At 63.5% G+C, this 21,482-nt stretch overlaps 10 protein-coding genes across 10 annotated transcripts in view; 5 read left to right on the top strand and 5 right to left on the bottom strand.

Moving 5' to 3' along the window:
• The window catches only part of GGTG_08905 (hypothetical protein), a gene marked incomplete at its 5' end in the record, with an annotated part of 1,039 nt that extends 614 nt beyond the window's left edge, over positions 1-425 (top strand). The window contains one exon of the mRNA XM_009226747.1: positions 30-425. Within this exon, the coding sequence (XP_009225011.1) occupies positions 30-359 (330 nt within the window). The 3' untranslated portion in view covers positions 360-425. The remainder of the gene's footprint in view (positions 1-29) is intronic.
• Positions 1-2,735, bottom strand: GGTG_08904 (modin). Its single transcript, XM_009226746.1, has 2 exons — positions 1,384-2,735; positions 1-1,312 (listed from the first exon to the last, which is right to left on the bottom strand). The coding sequence occupies exons 1-2, from the start codon at positions 2,525-2,527 to the stop codon at positions 492-494; spliced, it is 1,965 nt and encodes a 654-aa protein (XP_009225010.1). The 5' UTR covers positions 2,528-2,735; the 3' UTR covers positions 1-491.
• A 663-nt stretch (positions 2,736-3,398) lies between these two features.
• On the bottom strand, positions 3,399-3,803 carry GGTG_08903 (hypothetical protein). The gene is made up of 2 exons (XM_009226745.1): positions 3,605-3,803; positions 3,399-3,521 (listed from the first exon to the last, which is right to left on the bottom strand). Exons 1-2 carry the CDS (start codon positions 3,692-3,694, stop codon positions 3,441-3,443), a joined length of 171 nt encoding a protein of 56 aa, XP_009225009.1. The 5' UTR covers positions 3,695-3,803; the 3' UTR covers positions 3,399-3,440.
• Positions 3,474-6,141, top strand: GGTG_08902 (extracellular elastinolytic metalloproteinase). The gene is made up of 2 exons (XM_009226744.1): positions 3,474-4,454; positions 4,543-6,141. Exons 1-2 carry the CDS (start codon positions 4,095-4,097, stop codon positions 6,085-6,087), a joined length of 1,905 nt encoding a protein of 634 aa, XP_009225008.1. The 5' UTR covers positions 3,474-4,094; the 3' UTR covers positions 6,088-6,141.
• An 865-nt stretch (positions 6,142-7,006) lies between these two features.
• Positions 7,007-7,485, top strand: GGTG_08901 (hypothetical protein; the record flags this gene model as incomplete). The annotated part of the gene is made up of 2 exons (XM_009226743.1): positions 7,007-7,221; positions 7,317-7,485. 2 exons carry the CDS (start codon positions 7,007-7,009, stop codon positions 7,483-7,485), a joined length of 384 nt encoding a protein of 127 aa, XP_009225007.1.
• Positions 7,486-8,705: 1,220 nt separating this feature from the next.
• GGTG_08900 (hexose transporter) lies at positions 8,706-10,382 on the top strand (the record flags this gene model as incomplete). The annotated part of the gene is made up of 2 exons (XM_009226742.1): positions 8,706-10,048; positions 10,112-10,382. 2 exons carry the CDS (start codon positions 8,706-8,708, stop codon positions 10,380-10,382), a joined length of 1,614 nt encoding a protein of 537 aa, XP_009225006.1.
• A 152-nt stretch (positions 10,383-10,534) lies between these two features.
• Positions 10,535-12,231, bottom strand: GGTG_08899 (hypothetical protein; the record flags this gene model as incomplete). Its single annotated transcript, XM_009226741.1, has 2 exons — positions 10,535-12,076; positions 12,169-12,231. 2 exons carry the CDS (start codon positions 12,229-12,231, stop codon positions 10,535-10,537), a joined length of 1,605 nt encoding a protein of 534 aa, XP_009225005.1.
• An 809-nt stretch (positions 12,232-13,040) lies between these two features.
• GGTG_08898 (hypothetical protein) lies at positions 13,041-13,800 on the top strand (the record flags this gene model as incomplete). Its single annotated transcript, XM_009226740.1, has 2 exons — positions 13,041-13,694; positions 13,723-13,800. 2 exons carry the CDS (start codon positions 13,041-13,043, stop codon positions 13,798-13,800), a joined length of 732 nt encoding a protein of 243 aa, XP_009225004.1.
• A 328-nt stretch (positions 13,801-14,128) lies between these two features.
• Positions 14,129-17,948, bottom strand: GGTG_08897 (glyoxal oxidase; the record flags this gene model as incomplete). Its single annotated transcript, XM_009226739.1, has 4 exons — positions 14,129-16,957; positions 17,003-17,290; positions 17,336-17,542; positions 17,614-17,948. The coding sequence occupies 4 exons, from the start codon at positions 17,946-17,948 to the stop codon at positions 14,950-14,952; spliced, it is 2,838 nt and encodes a 945-aa protein (XP_009225003.1). The 3' UTR covers positions 14,129-14,949.
• Positions 17,949-18,490: 542 nt separating this feature from the next.
• GGTG_08896 (exo-beta-D-glucosaminidase) lies at positions 18,491-21,157 on the bottom strand (the record flags this gene model as incomplete). Its single annotated transcript, XM_009226738.1, has 1 exon — positions 18,491-21,157. One exon carries the CDS (start codon positions 21,155-21,157, stop codon positions 18,491-18,493), a length of 2,667 nt encoding a protein of 888 aa, XP_009225002.1.
• Positions 21,158-21,482: the final 325 nt, after the last annotated feature.

Genomic DNA, 21,482 nt, shown 5'->3' with positions numbered 1-21,482 from the left:
CGGCGGCGGCGGCCTGCCCCGACGTCGAGGTGCTGGAGCTGCGGCGGACAACGGCGGCCGACGGCGCTGCGGTGGTGGACGACGGGCTGCTGGGCGGGCTGCTGGGTGGGCTGCGGGGGCGGTGGCCGCGGCTGCGCGTCGTGCGGCTGCTGGGCCTGCCGCCGGGGCAGGAGGAGATGCTGCGGGTGGTAAGTCGACGCGTGGGGTGCAGGGTGCAGGCGGCGAGCTGGAGGGATGGCGTGCTAGAGGTCGAGCTCGAGGTTGAGCATGACGGGGAGGAGGAGGAGGAGGAGGAGCCCAAGCGATGGGTTCACGATGTTGTCATCAGACACCTGTTGAGGCCGATCAGGCCGTTTTGATCATGTCCATTATACCCGTCGTAAATCATACACATGTCCCATGCAGCCGGCGTCGATATAGTAGCACCCGTCCCAATACCCAAGATCCGACATCCAACACCAGTATCCAGCAGTATCCAGCAGTATCCGCACCTAGCAAATATATACCGGCAGCCGGCTCCCCCACACCTCGCTCTTGCTCGATATCTGCCGGTCATTCTTGTGAAAGTCGTGCAGCAACAGCCAGCACATCATCCGGAATACAAGCGTGCACCAGATCTCGGTCACCTGCACCGTCACCATCTCGGTGGTCAGGTTGCGGTTCCCGCCGCGCTGGCGGGATTCAGGCGAAACGGGCGGCGAGGCGAGTGGCGACCCGGGCGGCGAGTTCAACCCCATCATGGGCGTATCGCGGCGGCGGATGCTCTGGATGCACGTCTTGATAACATGGGGCAGCACGTGGTCAAAGTAGACGCGCATAAAGACGGCGTGGCGCTGCTCGGGCGCCGCGTCCATGAGCTGGCCGATGGCCGACTTCTCGGCCTCGCCCTCGCTGTTGACCATGCGCAGGATCTCCTGGATGTGCTCCCGCAGCACGACCTGCACGAGCTTGGGGCGCACGCCGGCCAGGTACTTGTCACAGAACTCGATGGAGTGGAAGAGGGCATGGCACAGCCCGAGCGAGAACTCGTTCTCGCCGCGGTCCGCCTTTTGCTTCTCGAGCGCGTCGCACACCGTCTCGGCCTTGTTGCGGAGCGGCTGCAGGTGCGGTGCCGTCTCGTTCGTGGCCACGTTCGAATACGACTCGGTGACGGCCTCGGAGTTCTCGAGCTGGCTCCTAAAGCCGTCGAGCATCCTGCGTAGGTTGAAGAACTTGGTGTCCCACGTGTAGACGGTGGGATTCGGGACCATGCGGAAGGACATGTTGGGGATGTAGAGGGGCTTGGAGAGCATGCCGAGGATCTCAAAGGCGACTGTGGGTGTTAGTGGCAGTCAGTGGCAGTCAGTGGCAGTCAGTGGCAGTGGCGTGCAGTCAGGGACTTACTGGGAAACAGGTGCCCGTGCTTCTTGCTGTCGTCCCGCAGAATATCCGCCGTCCTCGTATTACAGCCAAACCAGGCCACCGTCTCGGCCACCTCGTTGGTGCTCCCTAGCAGCAGCAGCCCCCGGTCGCGCGGGTCCTCGGCTATCGACCCCAGGCGGCGGTCGTCGTCCTGGGTCCTGAAAACGGTCGGCACCAGGCCAAAGGCAAACTCCTTGACGTGGGTCGACGGCACCACGCGGTTGTCGCCAAACTTGCACTTGCCCGAGATCTGAAAGTTGAAAACGACACCCAGGTCCGGCACGTGCGAGCCCGTCAGCACGTAGCCGTTGCCCTCGGCGCGGTACTTGTCGCTCGAGCGGTCAAACTCCTTCCAGTGCAGCCCCAGCATGGCCGCCATCTCGACCAGGTGGCACATGGTGGTGGTGGCGTAGGGCTTCTTGATGTTGGGCGGCATCGTGTCCCAGCTGCGCGGCTTGGCCTGCACCGCGATGGCCAGCTTGCGGTCCGCAAAGACGGGCGGGTCGATCCGCGGCTGGCCCGGCCGGCCCGAGTGCCAGCCGTACTCGGTATCCTGCCAGCTCGAAGACTCCATCTCCATGCGCTGGAACTCGGTGAGCATGGTCAGCCAGGTGGCCCGCTCGTTGTCAGCCGTGTGTATCCGCTTCTCGTGGTCCCGGTCGACGGTGCGGGTGATCTTTTGCTTGAGGCTGCTGTTGGTCGGCCGCTGCCGCAACGTGAAGCGAGGAAGGGTCGAGGTGCCGTCGACGGGCACGGGCGGCGGCTGGGCGCCTATCGAGTCGGTCATGGTGTCCTCCTGGCTCTTGGGCGAGCCGTCGATGATCCAGACCACGTCTGGCACGGGCCCCTTTTTGTTGTCGGCCGGGCACACAAAGACGACTGGGGCCTTGAACCGCACCTCGAACCGCAGCTCCTTCCACTTGAACCTGCGTTCCTTGTAGTTGTGCCACTTGCCGATGACGCGGCGATCGCAGTTGGAAAAGCCCGTGGCGGATGCGTAGTACTGCTGGAGCACCTGCATGACGGTCCCGAGGAGGGCTATCAGGGCGATGACGAGCGAGACGACGGCCACGTAGAGCTCGGCATCGGGCTTGTCGTTGCCGCCGCCGCTGTCGTTGCTGGACATGATGGGCGAGTAACCATCTATCGGTCGGTAATGTCTGGGTTCGATCGGTGATGTGTCGGTCTATCGGTCTATCGATCTGTGGTACCGAGGTCGTCTATCGATCTGTCGTCTATCTGTTGTCTACCGATCTGTAGTAGTTGTAAAGGCACAATGCCACTGCCAACAACTGATGGCATCTCGACGGCTGCCGCCAAGCGTAGGGGCTGAGGCTGAAAAAAAAAAACGCCTCGAGCGAGCCATTTTCGTGGGCACGAGCCAGCGGCCGGGGTTTGCAGCCAACGAGGCCGGCAGCGGGTCGAGACATGCAGGCCAACTGGCGCTGGGGATTCAAGGGTCTTGAGTGGTTTGGCTACGGCACGCTTACCCGATGGAGTGTGGGCCGGCGTCTGCGTGCGTCTCTGCTGTGTCTGCTCTGCGTGCGTCTGCTTTGCGTGCGTCTGCGTGTCCGCGGGGTTGGTCGAGGCCAGGCTGCATGTTGGACCAACGAGTGGATGACAGAGCCCGACGCGTCTGGTGATTTGGTTGGATCTGTCGTTGGCGGCGGCAAGGCATTTGTGAAGACAGACAAGGCATCCTGGAGATGCGCAAGCTGCGCTGAGACCCCCTAGCCCCTGAAGCACAGCCACAGATCAGCCGACGTAGGAAGCGATCCTGGCACGCACAGGCGAGACTGCCACACTGCCTCTGTGCCTCTGGGCCGTGCGAATCCACTGCCGAGCACTTCCCGGAACTGCCCAGAACGTCCGCCCAGATGTCCCAAAGCCAACCCTCGTGCTTGGAATCAGGTTGGGGTGACGGCCACACGGCCTCACTGGGCCTGCAACAATCCTGCCCGCAATATAGCCATGCCTCCGACTGCCGTGAAGCACGTAAAGCCGCTTGGCATTGCGCGACCGACTGCCGGCCCCTGAACCTAGACCACTTCACTTGCCGCATTGGGAAGGTCTTTATACCCGCCCCGCATCACCCTGCCATCAGAGGCCGCTGTGTCCTTCTGTTCTTGGCCGGGCGGTGTCAGTCAGCGTCTATCGGATATTGATGACAGCCCAGCGTTGGACCAGAGTTGAGCTTCCCAACGCGGAAGCTGTGCCTCAGAGTATCCTCCATGAGACGAGTATGTTGATCAGTCATGGGAGCCTGCGGCACGGGATATCCTATCCCCGCCATGGGATATCCCCATCTCCCCGCCTCTCCGCCACGCCTGATTCAGGGCTTATGGAGACAACCATCGCAACGTCTTGGCACGGCCCGTGTGCGATTCTCCCCATGTCGCCGTCACCTTCCTTCTTGACCGCGTCGGATCCTACTCGGCATCCATCAAGTCCCGAGGTCCTTCTACATCCAGCCGACGGCGAGTGGAGAGATGGCTCTGATAGCGGCCTTGGCTGTCGGAAGAGGAAGCTGGGAGATAAAGCTGGTGGGAGGGATGCTGGTGGGTTGAGGGATCAAGCTGGAGGATCACTGGATGGCGTCAGGGACCTATAAAGAGGCGACGGTGTCTCCGTAGACATGTTCGTCTTACCGGACAAGCTGCACCGCTCGCCTGACTGCTCGCCTGACCACCAAGATGTTGATGAAGTCCCTCCTCTCGCTCGGCCTCATGGGCGCGGCTGCCACCGTGGCGGCCCACCCCCATCCGTCGACCAAGGCCGGCGTCTCGCGCCGCGCCGTCGACCTCAACGCCTTCCGCCTCAAGGCCACGGCCAAGTACGTCAAGGCCGAGGAGGTTGGCAGCTCGCCGGCCGCTTCGGTAGCGCGCCGTGCCGACTACCTCGAAGTGGCCAAGGACCTGGCGGCCAAGGTGGTCCCGGGCGCCGAGTTCCGCATCGTCGGTGACCACTACGTCGGCACCAACGGCGTGGCGCACGTGAACCTGAAGCAGCAGGCTCACGGTATTGATATCGACAATGCCGATATCAACATCAACGTAAGTCCGAGTGGTCCAGTGGTCCAGTGGTCCAGTGGTCCAGTGGTCCAGTGGTCCCCTGATGCCTGATTCCGCTAACGCCCTCCAGATCCTCGATGGCAAAGTCTTCTCGTACGGCAACAGCTTCTTCACCGGCAAGATCCCCGAGCAGAACCCGCTCAAGAAGCGCGACTTCGACGACCCCACGGTCGCGCTCGACGGCGCCAAGACGGTGCTCCAGCTCCCCATCGAGGGCCAGGCCAAGGCCGAGGCCAAGGAGGGCGTCGAGACGTACACGCTCAAGGGCACGTCGGGCGCCGTGTCGGACCCCGAGGCGCGGCTGGTGTACCTGGTGCAGGCGGACGGCTCGCTCGCGCTGACGTGGCGTGTCGAGACCGACGTTAAAACCAACTGGCTGCTCAGCTACGTCGACGCGGCCGACAAGACCAAGGTGCACAACGTGGTCGACTACGTGGCCGACGCCACCTACCAGGTGTACCCGTACGGCGTCAACGACCCGACCGAGGGCTCGCGCATCAAGGTGACGGACCCGTGGGACAAGCCGTCGTCGCCGTTCCAGTGGCACAACGACGGCACCAGCAGCTACGAGACGACGCGCGGCAACAACGGCATCGCGCAGGTCAACCCCAACGGCGGCAGCGCCTACATCAACAACTACCGGCCCGTCAGCTCGGCGCTCAACTTTACTTTCCCCTACACGACCGCCATGTCGCCGGCGTCGTCGTACCGCGACGCGTCGGTGGCGCAGCTCTTCTACACGGCCAACACCTACCACGACCTGCTCTACCAGCTCGGCTTCAACGAGGCGGCGGGCAACTTCCAGACCAGCAACAACGGCAAGGGCGGGCGCGGGGGCGACGCCGTCATCCTCAACTCGCAGGACGGGGGCGGGACCGACAACGCGCAGTTCAGCACGCCGCCCGACGGGCAAGCGGGGCGCATGTACATGTACATGTGGACGTACAGCTCGCCGCAGCGCGACTGCTCGTTCGAGGCCGGCGTCGTGATCCACGAGTACACGCACGGCTTGTCCAACCGCCTCACCGGCGGGCCGGCCAACACGGGCTGCCTGAGCGCGCTCGAGTCGGGCGGCATGGGCGAGGGCTGGGGCGACTTCATGGCCACGGCGGCGCGGCTCAAGCCGGCCGACACGGCGGCGACCGACTACCCCATGGGCTCGTGGGTGTACAACGACGTCAAGGGAATCCGCGCCTACCCCTACAGCACGTCGCGCACCGTCAACCCGCTCACGTACGCGAGCGTCAACTCGCTCAGTACCGTGCACCCCATCGGCACCGTCTGGGCCACCATGCTGTACGAGGTCATGTGGCAGCTCATCGCCAAGCACGGCAAGAACACCGACATCTACCCCAAGCTGGACGCTCGCGGCGTGCCCACCGACGGCAAGTTCCTGACCCAGAAGCTGGTCATTGACGGCATGGCCCTGCAGCCCTGCAGCCCCAACTTTGTCCAGGCCCGCGACGCCATCCTGGACGCCGACCGCGCCCTGACCGGGGGGCAGAACCTGTGCGCCATCTGGACCGGCTTTGCCAGGCGCGGACTGGGCAGCGGCGCCGTCTACTCGTCGAGCAGACGGACTGAGAGCTTTACCTTGCCGACAGGAGTGTGCTAGATGGGTGGATTTCTTTGTAAATATTGAGTAGTTATGTCATTTACGAGTTGATGTTTTATTGCTTTGTTGGTGACCACGCCTCATGCCGCCTGTGACAAGGGTCTCGCCAAGAGTCGGTTCTTGGATGCGGATCTTTTGGATGCGGATCTCCGGGCCTCTGGTAAAGTCTGGACAAGCTTTGCGCCTGGCTTGGTCTGGGTCTGGGTCCGGGTCAAATATCTAGCTTGCTCTGAGGTCAGGAAGCTTGCGTCCCGTCTGTTGGTCCAGACCTGGACTCAGCCGTCAACACCAACAGCCACGCGGAAACCCGCGCCGACTTCCACGGCCGACTTCGCGTATGAGATTGTGGCGCTTCTAGACCGTTGCTCTCGTGGCAATATTGGGGGCCGATGCGAGCCAACTGCCTGCCAACCCGCAGCCGGTACGACAGACTCTAGCTGATGGCAGCGTGGAGTCTAGGCGGCGCCGGCTAAATTCCCGGTTGAGCTATTTAGACGGACCAACATGATTCGAGCGGGATTTAGGCTGAATACCTGCAGGCTCGGTTCCTTCGGACCACTGCTGACTGAGGGAGGCACGGAAACTGCGAGCTCGAACCGTAATACTGCAACGAAAGTGCGAATCCGGCGGAATACGTGTTTGTTAAGATTTATCAGTCTAAAACAGTGAAAACCCGACAGAAAGCGCATGGAAACACACGGGACGTGTATAAACGGAACGCACAAAAGGAACGTACAAACAAAATGCATAAACGGAGCGTACAAACGAAACGTGAAACGACACGGCTGCCAGAATGAGCTGACTTTCGGAACCCATCCCATTTTGCCGGAGGATACCCCTCCCACCCCTCCCACCCCTCCCACCCCGCCACCCTAGCCTCCCCCACAGTCCCGGCTGGGGTCGTTAGCTCCGGGGCATCATGTGTCTCCGCATGGCGGCAGAGGCCGTGGCATTGACGCGCAAATGGCCGGAGATGGCAGTCAGGAATGGCCATATGTGGCAGCAAAAGGCCGGCATGGCAGCCAAAAGTCGGCCTGGCTGCCAGAAACGGACTGGCCGAGCTGAGCATTCACCCGTCGAGGATCAGCTCGCTTCGCCGTCCTCGCCAAAGTTGCATGCAGATCCGCCTCATAAGTAAGTATAAACGAGCCACGCGGATCGCGGCCTGTATATTATATTGCCACGGCGCGAACCACGAGGCAATAAGCCACCGGACGCGTGGGCTACAGGCGAGGCGATCAGCGCGGCTCCCTTGGCCAGCTCGTATGGTTGCTCGGGCAGACCAAAAGTCCCTGCCTGCCCCCCGGGCGAGAATCGCGGCAGACGACCACGCCGCGGGCGCGCAGGGTGGATATGCGATGGCACGCAGCGGTGGCGCCCGACCCAGCGGGTGAATGAAGCTTTCTCGCCAGGGATGCGTGGAGGGACAGGGGTCCGGCGCCAACGAATATCGGGTAGAAGCCTCCCTCTGGTCTCGTGGAGTCGCTTGCGTGCCGAAGACCGAGAGCCAGCGCGCTATTGGCGCCACAGGCGAGGGTCTGGCCTTTTCTTTTCTCACGGCAGGACGGAAGCCATATCCAGGCCTGGACCTTTTCTCACGGCAGGACGGACGCCATATCCAGCGGCTGTCAGTATTGAATCCTTCACAGGGACGCTGCCCGAGGCTTCCAGTCCAAGTCTCGCCACCCCAGGACACCCCCGTCGTTTCCCACCTGTGATTGGCGGCCTAATTCCAAGGCAATTCTCCATCCGGCCCTTTTCCTTTGGGTTTGCTCATTCGCCAGCGCTTCATTGCTGTAACTGTAACGCAACCCCACCAGTTGACCGCCGTTGCGTCGAGCATGTTTTTGGCTTCTGCGGGCATGTCGTTGTACTCTGGTTATAGGCTCGAACGGTACGTCCTTGGCCACGGAAGACGCTGGGCACGCCTAACCTGGACATGCTTGTCACGCTGGGCACGCTTGCGGGCATGCTTGTCCACGACAAGATCTCTGGGCTGGTTTGCTCGTCCTTCTCGCTTGCGTCTTGGTCTTGCTTGACTTGCTTGACTTGCTTGTCTTGGACCCCTGGCCGCACTGGGGTCCCCACGCTCACGTTCACGCCAGGGCAAACCGGACCGTCTACGAGAGCAGACCCCCCCAGACGAAGCAGCCGATTGGCCGCCGTTGCAGGGGCCGAGAGGGTGGTATGGCACTCAATGCTTGACAGCCCTTTTCTTCTTGGAGCTCCATCCGTGCCGCCTCGGCGATTGGACCCAAGCGAGCCTTCGTTTGGCATGACCTGGAGGACGTACTACCAGTCTGTCGGGTGCGTCCAGCCCCTCGCGAGATGATCCCTCATCCTTTTTGCCATTATCCATTCTACCGACCCCGGATGGGGTGGGCCTCGATGCTCGTGTCCCCTGTTCGTCGACCTCGACCGGCCAGGCACTCCGCAAGCTTGACCCGAAGTCTATTGGCGCCCCATCTTGGTACGTACCGTGGGACGGGCTCAGATAGCGTTCAGACTGTTCAGACACCCATCCTGCGTCCCGAGTATAAGTCGCCCTTGGCCTCCCACCACGCTTCTCATCTCCTCCCCATCCCAAAGCCATCCCGCCACCCGCCCCATCCAACATCATGGCTCCCAACATCAGCGTCGGCGCTCGCGCCGTCAAGTCAGAGGTCGAGGTCGCCCAGGCCGAGGCCCCCAGGTTCGAGCATGTCGAGTGGACCAAGGAGCCTCACCTGCGCAAGCTCTACGCCTGCACCGTCGTCCTCATGGTGGCCTCGGCCACGACGGGCTACGACGGCATGCTGGTCAACACGTCGCAGCAGATGGACAACTGGAAGATCTTCTTCAAGGAGGCCGTGGACGACGACAACAAGCTCGGCGTGCTCATCAACATGTTCAACATCGGCTCCATCATCTCCTTCTTCATCACGCCCTACGTGGCCGACACGTACGGCCGCCGCATCGCCATCATCACCGGCTGCCTGCTCATGTGCCTGGGCGGCTGCCTGACGGCCTTTACGCCAAACTTTGGCATGTACCTGGGCGGCCGCTTCGTGCTCGGGTTCGGCAACTCGCTCGCGCAAATGGCGTCGCCGCTCCTGCTCACCGAGATCTGCCACCCGCAGCACCGCGGGCCCGTCACGGCCATCTACAACTGCCTGTGGAACCTGGGCGCGCTCATCGTGTCGTGCATCGGCTGGGGCACCTCGCACGTGGCCGGCGAGTGGTCGTGGCGCTCCATCACCTTTATCCAGATCGTGCCGTCGGTGATCCAGCTGGCCGGCATCTGGTGGATCCCCGAGTCGCCGCGCTTCCTGGTGAACAAGGACCGCAACGAGGAGGCGCTGGCCATCCTGGCCAAGTGGCACGCCGGCGGCGACGTCAACAACGCCACGGTGCAGTTCGAGTACCGCGAGATCCGCGACGTCATCCAGACGGAGCGCGACGCCGACAGGGCCACGAGCTACCTCGACTTCTTCCGCACCAAGGGCAACCGCTGGCGCCTGGCCATCATCGTATCGCTCGGTATCATCTCGCAGTACTCGGGCAACGCGCTCTTCTCCAACTACATGGACACCATCTACGAGGGCGCCGGCATCAAGGACCAGAACCAGAAGCTGGGCATCTCGACGGGCAAGACCATCTTGGATCTGTCCGTCACCATCATCGCCGCCATGCAGGTCGACCGCTTCGGCCGCCGGCCGCTGTTCCTGACCTCCGTCTTCGGCATGGTGGCGTCGTTTGTCTTCTGGACCATCACGGGCGCCATATACGGCAACTCGGGCGGCACCAACGAGGCCTCGGGCTACGCGCAGCTGGTCTTCATCTGGATGTTTGGCATCTTTTACGACATTGGCTTCTCGGGCCTGCTGGTCGCCTACGCGCTCGAGGTGCTGCCCTTCCACCTGCGGGCCAAGGGCATGATGATTATGAACATTACGGTGCAGGCCATCCTGGCTCTTGGAAAGTACGTATTTCTCTCCTGTCCCCCGTTCCGAGCCTTGCTAACCTTAACCTGCCTTGCTCCCAGCCAAACCAACCGCATGGCCTGGAACAACCTCCCCGAGCACTGGCACTTTATGCTCTTCTACACCCTCTGGGACACGGTCGAGCTCATCTTTGTGTGGTTCTTCTACGTCGAGACCAAGGGCCCGACCCTGGAGGAGATTGCCAAGATCTTTGACGGCGACTCGGCCATCCCGCACACAGACATGCACCAGATCGAGAAGGAGATCAACGCGGCCGAGCACGAGGACGACCTTGTGAGGAAGACGGCCGTTACGGAGAAGACGGCCGTGTAGTTGATGGGTGTAGGTGTAGGGAAAGGGTATCGTGAATTAGTAGTGGTATTGCATGCAGATATCAGTTATTTCATACAGTCCGTACAAGTCGTCTTCCAGTGGTATTCCCAGTGGAGTGGTGGTATATCGCTATAAATCCAAACTCGTAATCATCATCGCACCGATATCGTCACTCCTCCGCCCATGTCCCCAGGCAGCCCGTCCATCGACTCCCGGGCCCGCGCCTGTTCCCTGGCGTCGCCGTCGCACACGGCCACCATGTCGTCGTCGACGTACTCGTCGTGCGCGTGGTCGTCGCACTCGGCCGCCGCCTCGTGCGCGATGCAGAAGCGGTACCCGTCTCCGGCGCGCTGCGCCCGGCAGCCAAACACCTCGCACGCGTGGGAGCCGCAGTACGGCCCCCTGCCGCGGTTGCGTTCGGCGCCGCAGTCGGGCACCTCGCACTCGCGCCCGTAGGCCCATCCCGCCCGCCATCCCGCGTCCCAGCCGGACCGGCCGCACTCGGTCGCCGTCCAGTCCCTGCCGTCGCCGCCGCCGCTCGTCATCTCCTCGGCTATGCGGCGGGCGCGGGCCTCGGACGACGCCGAGTCGGCCGAGTCGCTGCTCAGGCGCGCCGCGGCCAAGCCCTGGTCCCAGGCGGCGCGCCACCAGCGCCAGTACGTGTCGTGCCAGGCGCAGTACTCGGGCGGGCAGGCCGGGGCCGGGTCGTGGTAGCGGCGCGGCAGCACGAGGCGGGGCGAGCGGCACTTTTTGTTGCGGCACAGGCACACCTCGCAGTACTGGGCCGACCGCCGCGGCTGGGCCGGCGTGCAGGCCGGGATGGCGCCGCCGCAGCGTTTGCAGCCGTGCAGGTTGCAGAAGCGCCGGTCGCCGGCCCCGGGCGACGCCATGCGCAGGCAGCCCTCGTGGGCGCACGCGTGGGACGCGCAGAAGCTGGCGCGCGCGTCGGCCACGGGGTGGTGGCACTGCGTTTCCGGCAGGGCCTGGCGCGGCTGGGAAGGGTGGCGGCGTAGTTGCAGTTGCATGTTGCGGTAGCTGCCGCGATCGTCGGCGTCGCAGTCGTCGGCTGTGGATAAAAAGCGGCAACGGTGCTTGGGACACAGTTGCGGGCTGCCGCCGTCTTCGTCGTGTCTGTCGTGGCCATCACCATGGCGGTCAAACTCGTCGGCCACGCCGGCGTGGCAGTCGGCAAACACGCACGTGTGGTCGCGGCAGGCCGTCGTGTACTTCTCGACGCCCCCCGGCCCGTCGACGGGCTCGCAGCAGCGCGGCACGCAGCACACATGGCGCAGGCAGTGGTAGCGGCTCCCGGACGCGGCGTCGCGCAGGCTGGCGCAGACCGGGTCGACGCAGCGGTGGCGGTGGCAGGCCTCGCGCCCGCGCGCGGCCAGGGCCGGGTCCTCGCACAGGTCCCGGCACCCGGGCAGCTTGCACACGTGGCGGGCGCAGTGTGTCCTGCCGGGCTGGGCGGGCTCGCTACATGGCGCGTCGGCCGCCAGGCCCTGGCAGGCGTGGTCGGGGCAGTAGGGGGCGTGGCACGATGCCTCGCAGCCGTCGGCCTTGCACGGCGTCGGCGTGGCGAAGGGGTGCAGCATGGGCGATGCCGTGCTGGTGGGAGTGGCGGGGGTGGCTGGGCTGTCCATGGGCCTGACCGCCTCGTTTGTCTCTGGCTCGCGGTCTCTGGCTCGCAGTCTCTGGCTGGCTGTCTCGCTGTCTCGCAGGCTCACGTCTCTGGCTCACGTCTTGTGGCTCACTGCTGGCTCGCTGCTACTCGCTACTCACTTACTTGTGGTCTAATGATTCGTCCTCTCGCTTCTCTGAAGAACCGGCCAGCTCTTATGTACTCCATTGCCATGCAGCTCCTCGGCCGGGGTAAAGCGCGTGCAGTTGGAGCCCAACGGCTCACCGCATGTCTGCCACGGAGCAAAATTACCACAGCAACTCCAGCCCCTTTTGGCCTGCCACGTATCCGCCGCCCCGCTCGGAACTGTCCGATTGGCTGTAAAAATCCATAACGTGATGATGCACAACAGCTGCACAACGCACATCACTGCACATCTGCCCAACGGTTTGACCAGTAGCCGTGTGCCTTGGCATTCGTCCTAGCATTCGCCTCTGGTCTTCGTCTCTGGTATTCGTCAACTGCTGCAGTTAGCTCGTCGTTAGCTGGGTTTGTGAATGTGCTCCACAGGGCAGCCTGAGGATTCATACCTATAAACATGTCCTGACCAGGGTTTTTAAACCATTTGTGACCCCTCCCCCGCCGCTGGACCGGACAAGGCTCACGTGGTGCTCGATGAGCTGCTTAACCCGTCGATATATTATTCCCTTGGAGGTGTCGACATCCAACGTGAACCGCCCACGGTAGCCGAACCAGTTTAGACCTTGCTTCTATCAAATCGTGGTAGCAAGTGTCATGCATCGATACCCGCATGGCAAAGACAAAGGGTTGTCATGCGCTGGAAGCTGCCAGAAAACGGTCTTTACCTGGCATCTAGACCCGCCATCTAAAGGCCGGTTGTTTGTCTGATGTCCAAAAATATCCGCAGACGACAAAGACTGGCCAAGAGCCACCAAATAAATAGCATCTGGCCGCCACATGCAACCCAACTACCGATACACCAACTATCGACATCAACTCGGCCCTGAGACTTCACCATGGCAAGCACCCGATATCCCACGTCAGGCACCTCTGATGCGCAGGCCAGTGACTCGCAGCAAACACTCATGTCCGACTCGTGGTGCGTCTTTTCCGACTGCCCCGAGATCAAACTCAGCTATCCCGATGCGTATACACCGTTGCTCGCCGCAACCCCCAAATCACCGCCCATAAAGCGCCGGTACATGGTCTCTCCCCTCAAGCCGCACACTTCTCGCTTCATCGAGCACCTGGCCGAGTGCCCGCGCTTCACGGGACACCATGACGAGGACTACCCAGAGGACTGCTCGGAATGCTCGGGCTGCTCGCTAGATGAGGACTACTCGCTAGACGAGGACAGCCTGCCGGACGAGAACCGCCCACTGCCTGCTCTACCGCCTCCTCCGCCGCCGCCTCCCCCGCCGCCTGCTCTACCGCCTACTCCGCCGCGTGCTCTGCCGCCGCCCGTGGAGCCGCGCACGCGCTCCGTCGGGTACGTCGTCGGGTACGCCGTCGGAAGCGTCGTCGGGAGCGTCGTCGGGAGCGTCGGGAGCGTCGTCGGGATCGTCGGGGGCATCGTCGGGGGCATCTCCGAGGGAGTCCGCACCCTCACCAGCGACTGGCTGTGTTTCTGGCGACGGCCGCGAAACCGACTGCAGAAGAAGCCCAGCCCGGTCAGACCAGAAAAACCGGCAGCTCCAGTTCCGGTTCCAGCCCCAATCCCTCAAGTTCCTTGGGTGCAACTGCCATTTTATTGGTGGTGGGTGTGACGGCAGGTGAAATGGCGGAGATGAGCTTCAAATACGAACCCCGCGGTCAAAATGTCAAAATGATGGCGACGTTACATGGACCGAATCGCACGGGCGCCGAGCCGGGAACCCTAGAGCAGCCGGCACTCGGGCGCGAGGAGCAAAAGGTTGCCATGTGGGGCCGCGCTGTAACGAGCCATGATCACCAGCCTGAACCCTGCTCGCCACCGTCGTCCGTGAGGGCTCCCCCCAAAAGGTGACGACATGGCTCGTATCGGCCCCCGCCGTTGCAGTGCTAGCAGGTGGAGCTGTCCTGCCATGGGCCATGGGCCATGGTAGCGATTGGCAGTGCCTGAAGGGGCTGGCATGACGGTGAGAGACGGCAACGAGTTATGAGTATATAAGGGGGCCGAGGAGCACATGTGGTGCTGTTTGTCTTGCTCTTCAGCTCAGCTCAACATCTCGGCCGCTCATCTCTCAACCCCAGCTCTCAATCGCTCAGCATCTCTCAAATCACCCAGCATCTCAGCCAACTTCAGCCTCAGCCTCCCAACATGCAGCTCCTCAACACCATCCTCTTCGCCGCCTCGGCCTCCGCTTCCACCCTGCAGGCCCGCCAGTACCTCCTTCTCCACGTGTCCGACTTCCACGCCGCCTGCATCGCCCACAGCGTGCGCTGCCAGTACTCGTTCGGCATCGAGAGCCAGCCCATCCCCGGCTGGGAGCCCACCAAGTGCGAGATCACGCTCAACGGGCCCGACATGCTGCCCGATGTCAACATGACGGCCTGCGAGCAGAGCTACCGCTTCGGCGTCAAGAAGGCCGAGGGCGGCGGGCTCGACCTGACCGTCTGGCTGCGCGCCAACTCGCGCACCGACCAGGACTACTGCCACCACATCCCGGCCGACCAGCTCGTCATTGACGACAACGGGGCGGTGCAGACGCAGCGCTACACGGGCCCGACCGACTTTGAGGTTGCTGTGACCGAGTGCAAGCGGTCTTGAGTGAAGGGCAAGAAACGGAGGAGAGGAACTTGTCGGCTTCAATTCAACCACTGGACATTAGGGGAGGACCAGACTGCCCCAGCCTTAGGTTTAGTAATATTTGCATAAAAATGCCATTCACACATTACAGTTGGGTCCGTTGGTCCATAAGCCCCTTCATCAGCCCGCTCATCAACCTACTTCACCAACACCTGCTGCCCCTGGCTCGGCACCCCGTCGGCCACCACAAACAGCAGGTAGTAGCCCGGCGGCACGATGCTGTAGCTCGGCGGCGCCTGAACCGTGATGGACTGCGCCGGCAACCCCGCGGCCAGCCCCGTGTACTCGCAGTAGACCATGCGGTGTCCCATGTGAACCGAGTGCGTCACGTAGCCGTTGTTGTACAGCACCACCTTGACTTCCTTGGCCGGCCGCGCCAGGTTGAAGCGCAGCGCCATGGTGTTGCTGCCGACGGTCGTGCCGTTCCCGAGCCCCAGACCGACCGGCCCGGACCCTGGTGTCAGCACGGCTGGCCCCCCGATGGTCACGTTGGCGGGCCGGTAGGCGGCGCGCCCGCCCGACAGGTACGGCGGCGTGTAGCGCTCGACGCGGAACTCGGTCGGGAACGGGTTCTCGGGCGAGGCCTCGAGCACCGGCTGCTGGACCGGGTTGCTGCCGGCCACCAGGACCGTGCCGTCGGGCAGCAGCAGCGACACCGAGTGGTACAGGCGTGGCACGGTGCTGGTGGCGGCCGTCGAGAAGCGCTGGCCCTTGGGCGCGGCCGGGTCGTAGATGAGCGCCGTGAGCGTCGGGTCCTCGGCCTCGCCAAAGCCCTGGCCGCCGCGGCCACCGCCGTTGAGGAAGAGCACGGTGCCGTCCAGCAACAGCACGCCCTCGACCATGCACCGGCCCTCGGGCATGGACTCGAGCTCCCAGTCGGGCGACGCGGCCGACGGCTGGATGCGGCCGCACGACGCCTCGGTCGGCGCCGACAGGTCCTGGTACGGCCCGCCGCCACAGATGACCACGTCGGGCCGGTAGCCGGTCGCGGCCGACAGCGGCAGCATTACCGAGCCGCCCGTGTTGGGGTACGTACGGTAGTCGCCGGCCAGGTCGGGCAGCTGGCGCACCACGCGACCCGTATTGGTGCTGTCGCCGACGTTGAAGATCTGGCTCGACTTGGCCGCAAACACAAAGAGATTGCCGTCGGGCAGCAGGTGCACAAACGGGTACATGTAATAGGGCTGCGTGCTCTGCAGGATGGCCATGGGCACCGAGACGCCAGACGACACGCCGTTGCGGTCCAGCATCTCGTACGTCGGGTTGTTGTTGGCCGGCACGTTGGGGTCGAGCCCGTTGAGGCTTCCCGACGCCACAAAGACGCGGCCGTCAGGCATCAGCTGCGCCGTCGGGTACCAGCGCGCGCTCGACAGCCTGTTGGTCCCCTCGGCCCAGGCGGTGCCGTCGAGCGAGGCGTCCGCGGGCGAGCGCTTCAAGATGCGGATACCCTCGAAGCCGTCGCCGACGGTGGGGTCGACAAAGTCGAGGGGTGCGTTGCCGCCGATGCTCATGAAGCGGCCGTCAGCTAGGGGCGCGCCGCCCGAGCAAAAGGCATTAGTCTTGTAGGCCAGCGGCTTACTCGTGCACGAGACGGGGTCGAACTCGGACGAGTAGGCAAACTGGCCGTTGCCTAGCCGCAGCTGCGTGTAATTCTCGACCTTGTCCAGGAACACCACCTTGCCGTTGGGTAGTAGGCCGGCGTGCATGGCCGGGACGCCCGACGAGCCGATGATGTCGAACCGGCCGGGGTTGGGGTTCGCCGGCGCGGGCTGGGGGCCGGGGGCTCGCTGAACCGGGGGTCCGGTGCAGTTGCCGCTCTGGCAGCCGGCACCGCAGTGGGTTGCCCTGGTGCCGCAGTAGCCGTACATGGAGCAACAGCTGCCCTCGGGCCAGGAGCCGCAGATGGTGTTGTCGTAGGTGGCACCGCATGTGCCGTCGGTAGTCTGAGGGGAGTGTGTGGGTGCGGAGGATGTGGATGAGGCTGTGGATGAGGCTGTGGATGATGCAGAGGAGGCCGAGGAGGCCGTAGAGCCTGTGGATGTGCTGGAGCCGATGGACATCGTCAAGCTCATGGATCCGGTGCTGATCACGGAGCTAGACCCGGAACACGGCCCACTCTGGCAGTTGATGCCGCAGTGAAAGGATCTAGTTGGTCAGCAACTGCGAATCCGTGGATCAGGGTGTACTTACGAGCTACCGCACCAGCCGTACTGCGAGCAGCAGCCACCCTGGGGCCAGTTGCCGCAGACGGTCCCGCCGTTTGCGACCCCGCAGGTGCCGTCGGTGGTCTGGGCTCCAGAGGGAGTCGGGCTGGAGGAAGTGCCGGAGGAAGTGTTGGACGGCATGCTGGACGGCGTGCTGGACGTGGAAGAGGCAGAACTAGAGCTGCCTGACACACGAGAGGACGTCGCAGACCTAGATACGGAGCTCTGCCCAAAGCAAGGCCCACTCTGGCATCCAGCACCGCAGTGAACCGGCCTAACAGGTTAGCAGCTGCGAATCCGTGGGGCAGACGGTACTTACGACTTGCCACACCAGCCGTACTGCGAGCAGCATCCCCCCTGAGGCCAGCTGCCGCACACGGTCCCGCCGTTTGCAGAGCCGCAGGTCCCGTCGGTAGTCAGCTTCGCAGAAAGCTTCGGGGTCGCGCTGCTGGTCACGGCCGGCGTCGAGACCCGGCTCGAGGCCGAGCAGGGGCCGCTCTGGCAGCCGGCACCGCAGTAGGCAGGCCTGTTTGGTCAGCACGTTTTAGCAGCACCTTGGTTAGCAGCACCTTGGTCAGCAGACGCCAGGGAACGCACGTGTTTCCACACCAGCCGTACTGCGAGCAGCAGCCGCCCTGAGGCCAGGAGCCACACATGGTCCCACCGTTGGCCGCGCCGCAGCTGCCGTCCGTGGTGATCCCGACTTGGCTGCGGTGGCGGACCCTACCGAGCATCAGGTTGGCCCGCTTCTCGGCATGGGCCACAACCCTCTGGGGGTGGTAGTTGGGCATGCAGGTGACGTTCTCGCAGTGCTGCCCCCTCAGACACTTGTTGAACGTGTCGTCAGGGCTGCATGACGGCTGGACCCAGGTAAAGTTAATGTTTGCGGCCACAGTGGCCGCAAACATGACGACGGACAGCATGCGGGCCATGGTAAAGAGCGATAAAGAGCGGATAGAGCGAGTGACGGCAGAAGCCGGATAAAGAGTGACGTGAGTAACGAGCGGGCGATGAGGACTAATATTAAGAGCTGATGCCGAGATGCCAAGACGCGGACCTGTCAAGACGGCCCCGACGTTATATACCCTACTGTCAAAACGCCGACCAAAACGCGCGGCTCAGCTTGGACCCAGCAAGTGCCGACTTGGCCGGGAACGAGGTGCAATTTCTCAGGTCAGAGCTGTTGGAAGTCGTGTGCTTTTCCCTGACGCCGGTTCAACGATGGCTAACCCGCCTCACGCGCTCCTTGGTGGGTCTAGGGGTTCGCGCCGTCTGCACGTTGGCCGTTTGGGCTTAGGCTAGCGGCGTCCAAGCGGCGTAATTATAGAAAGCGTCGGTGGCCTGTGCTGGGCGATGAGCGCTGGTGAAGGGCAGCTGCCGGAGCGCAACGGCTCGGAACTGAACGGCAAGCCCGGAACTGAACGGCAACTCGTCAATGACATGTATGCTCAAATACAGACCGATACTATTACGTCTACTGGAACCGTATGGTGGCCGCCGCCACATTCTTGCCGCTAATCTCAATGGCCCGCCCCTTGCCCTCCATGTCGAGGTCCATCTTCTCACCCGGCCACAGCGTGACGTAGTTGTCCGACCAGAAAACGGGCACCACGTCGGCGCCGCGCTCGTCGACAAGGTTCAGCCGCACAAAGACAGCCGGAACCGTCGACTTGTTCTCGAGCGTGATTCTTCGGCCCGAGACGGTCACCGACACGGTCGCGCTCTGCATCGCGTTGAGCGCCGTAAAGTCGGCAAAGTTGGTGACGGGTGTGTGGTACCACGTCGAGTTGTCCCAGTCCAGCGAGTCGGTCGTGCGCGACAGCCAGTACACGTTGCGACTGAGCGTGGCGTTGCCGTCCGACAGCACCAGGCGCAGCAGGATCACACCGTCCGACGGCACAGCAGACATGGCCGTGGGAATGCGCTTGCTGGTATTGGGCTCCGTCTCGCCCGTGGCCCGCTGCGTCGAGAGGACCCTGCCGTCGAGCGACATGAACTGCGCCTCGATAGTGCGCTGCCCCCGGCGGTCCAGCGACCGGTTGATCATGTAGACGGCGCGCTGCACGTAGTCGTAGGCCACGTGCTCGGTGCGTGCGCCCATCTTGGCGCCGAAATACGAGCCTGCCGGGCGCAGGTAGTAGTCAAACAGGTTCCAGTGCAGGCTGGGCCACGCGTTGTTCAGCATCCAGTATATCAGACCCGTAGCAGGCCGGGCGGCGTTCCAGCGGGCGGCAAAGCCCTCGAACTGCGCCCGGGTCGCCTCGTAGTCCATCATTTGCGCCTTGAGCAGGTAGTCGTCTAGCGGAGACCCAGCGCTGGTATTGGGAGGCCCGAATCGCTCAAAAAGCGCCTCGTTGTAGATCTGCCGCGTAAAAAACTGCGAGCCCTCGTTGGACATGTGGTACAGACCCTTGTTGGGGGCGCGCCAGAGATCGTCCATGTCCGAAGACGACAGAAACTTGCGCAGGCTGCCCAGCTCTGGAGTGCCGACGCCGGCGCCCAGCTCGGACCCGAAGCCAAAGGCAGCACCCTTGCGGTCCTCGGCACCCTCCGTGTCGTACCAGTAGTTTGGAGGCACCCAGTCATAAGGCCCGTCCATCTTCATGCCCGACGGTCCCAGCAGCTGCGGGTATCCGCGCTTGGACGCCGAGGCGACGACGGGCAGGTTCCAGTCGGCGGCGCGCAGGGCGTCGACGTAGAGCTGGGTGGCGCGGTCGTCGGGCCAGTAGTCGCTGCCGACGAGAAAGGCCAGCATGCTGGGGTGGCTCTGCATCATCAGGGCCTCGTGGCGCATGCTGGCGGCGGCGATGGCGTAGTCGGCGTCGCTGTAGACGGGCGGGGGCTGGATGGCCAGGTCATTGTTGTAGCTCCACGCCTCCCACTTGTCGCAGCACTCCCAGCCGGCTATGACCATCAGGCCCAGGCGGTCGGCCATGTCGTACAGCTCGGGGTGCTCCTGCTTGCCCTCGAGGCGCACCGTGTTGTGGCCGAGGTCCAGCATGTAGCGGGCCTGGGCCTCGAACCGGGCCGGGTCCCAGCGGAGGAACATGTCGGCGCTGTAGCCGCCGCCGACGACCTGGAACGGCTGGCCGTTGACCGAGAAGATGGTGTCGTTGTGCGAGTTGACCTGCGACGTGACGGTGCGGATGCCAAACTGGCGCTCCGCCGCATCCGAGAGCGTCCCGTTGACCACCACGTCGAGCCGGCCCGAGTACAGCGGCTGGGCGCCCCAAAGCTTGGGCCACCAGATCTGCGGCCTGTCGACGGCGATGGTGAGGGCAATCTCGCGAGACCGCAGGGGCGCAAGCTCGAGCGTTTGCTGGCTATTCTGCTCGCCGGCTGCGTACTCGCTGTTTCCGGAAATGCGGCCTCGGACGTTGATGGTAACGGGCCGGTTTTCTAGGTTTACCACCGTGGCCTTGAGCGTCACGTTGGCGCTCGACAGATCTGCCATGCTCGTGGCGGCGCGAAAGTCGGACACGGCAACTGGGCCCGTCTGCCTCAGCGTCACGTCGCGCCACACGCCGGTGCCGTTGTCTGCGGGGTAGGGGTTCCAGTCTACGAAGCCGAGGGCAAAGTCGTAGTTGTAGTTGGTCGGGTAGACGCGGATGGCGAGCACGTTGTGGGCGGCGGCGTACTTTGAAATGTCGAGGCGCATGCCCACGTACGAGCCGGCGTGCTGGTCCTTGCTGGCCAGCTGCTGCCCGTTGAGCCACACGTCGGCGCGCGAGCTGATGCCGTTTGTCTCGAGGAAGTAGTGCGTGCTGGGCGCCGAGTTGAGTGTAAATTCGTGTCGGTAGACCCACGGGACGCGGAACTGCGAGGCGTCGACCTTTTTGAGGTTCTCCGAGTAAAAGACCTTGTCGTCAAACATGCCCTTGTGCATCAGACAGGCCATTAGCGTGCACTTGGAGATGGCGATGCGATGCCAGGTCGACACGTCCGCGCCGGCGTGCGACAGCTTGGCCATGTCGTTGCCGGCCTGCGCAGTCGACTGCAGCGACCATGACCCGATGACTGCAGCCTGGCCGCGGTTCGTTGCGATGGCAGCGCCGGGGACGGCAGTGACGGGCCCGGTGGCAGACCTGGTGAGGCCCACGGCCAGGCCGATGACCAGAGCAGCCAGGGCAGCAAAAGCCATGGCGAAGAGAGTGCGCTTGTGACGGCGAGGCCAGGAGCGCGCAGGGCCAGCCGACAGCATGGGTTTTAAAGGCTCCATCGCTGACAGGTGGTCGCGTCACCGAGGTTAGGCTGGGTGCGCTACTCGACGGCAGCTTGCACGACTCTGCGCCAAGACAGCGTCTGGCCTGGACGCGAATAGCCGGCTTGGGTAGCGTCGAGAGGCGGGGAACGGCAGTGGGAGGCGACTGACTCCGGGTTGCATCCAGGTGCCAAGAAGCTGCAGGAAGCAGCCGGCTCCATGTAGCAGCCATCCTGAGCTTTATCGCCCCTTCCTTGGCCGCGGT

Source organism: Gaeumannomyces tritici, assembly GCF_000145635.1.
Source record: "Gaeumannomyces tritici R3-111a-1 unplaced genomic scaffold supercont2.4, whole genome shotgun sequence".
In the NCBI taxonomy this organism is placed as follows: domain Eukaryota; kingdom Fungi; phylum Ascomycota; class Sordariomycetes; order Magnaporthales; family Magnaporthaceae; genus Gaeumannomyces; species Gaeumannomyces tritici.
This window is presented reverse-complemented; position numbering and strand designations above follow the sequence as displayed.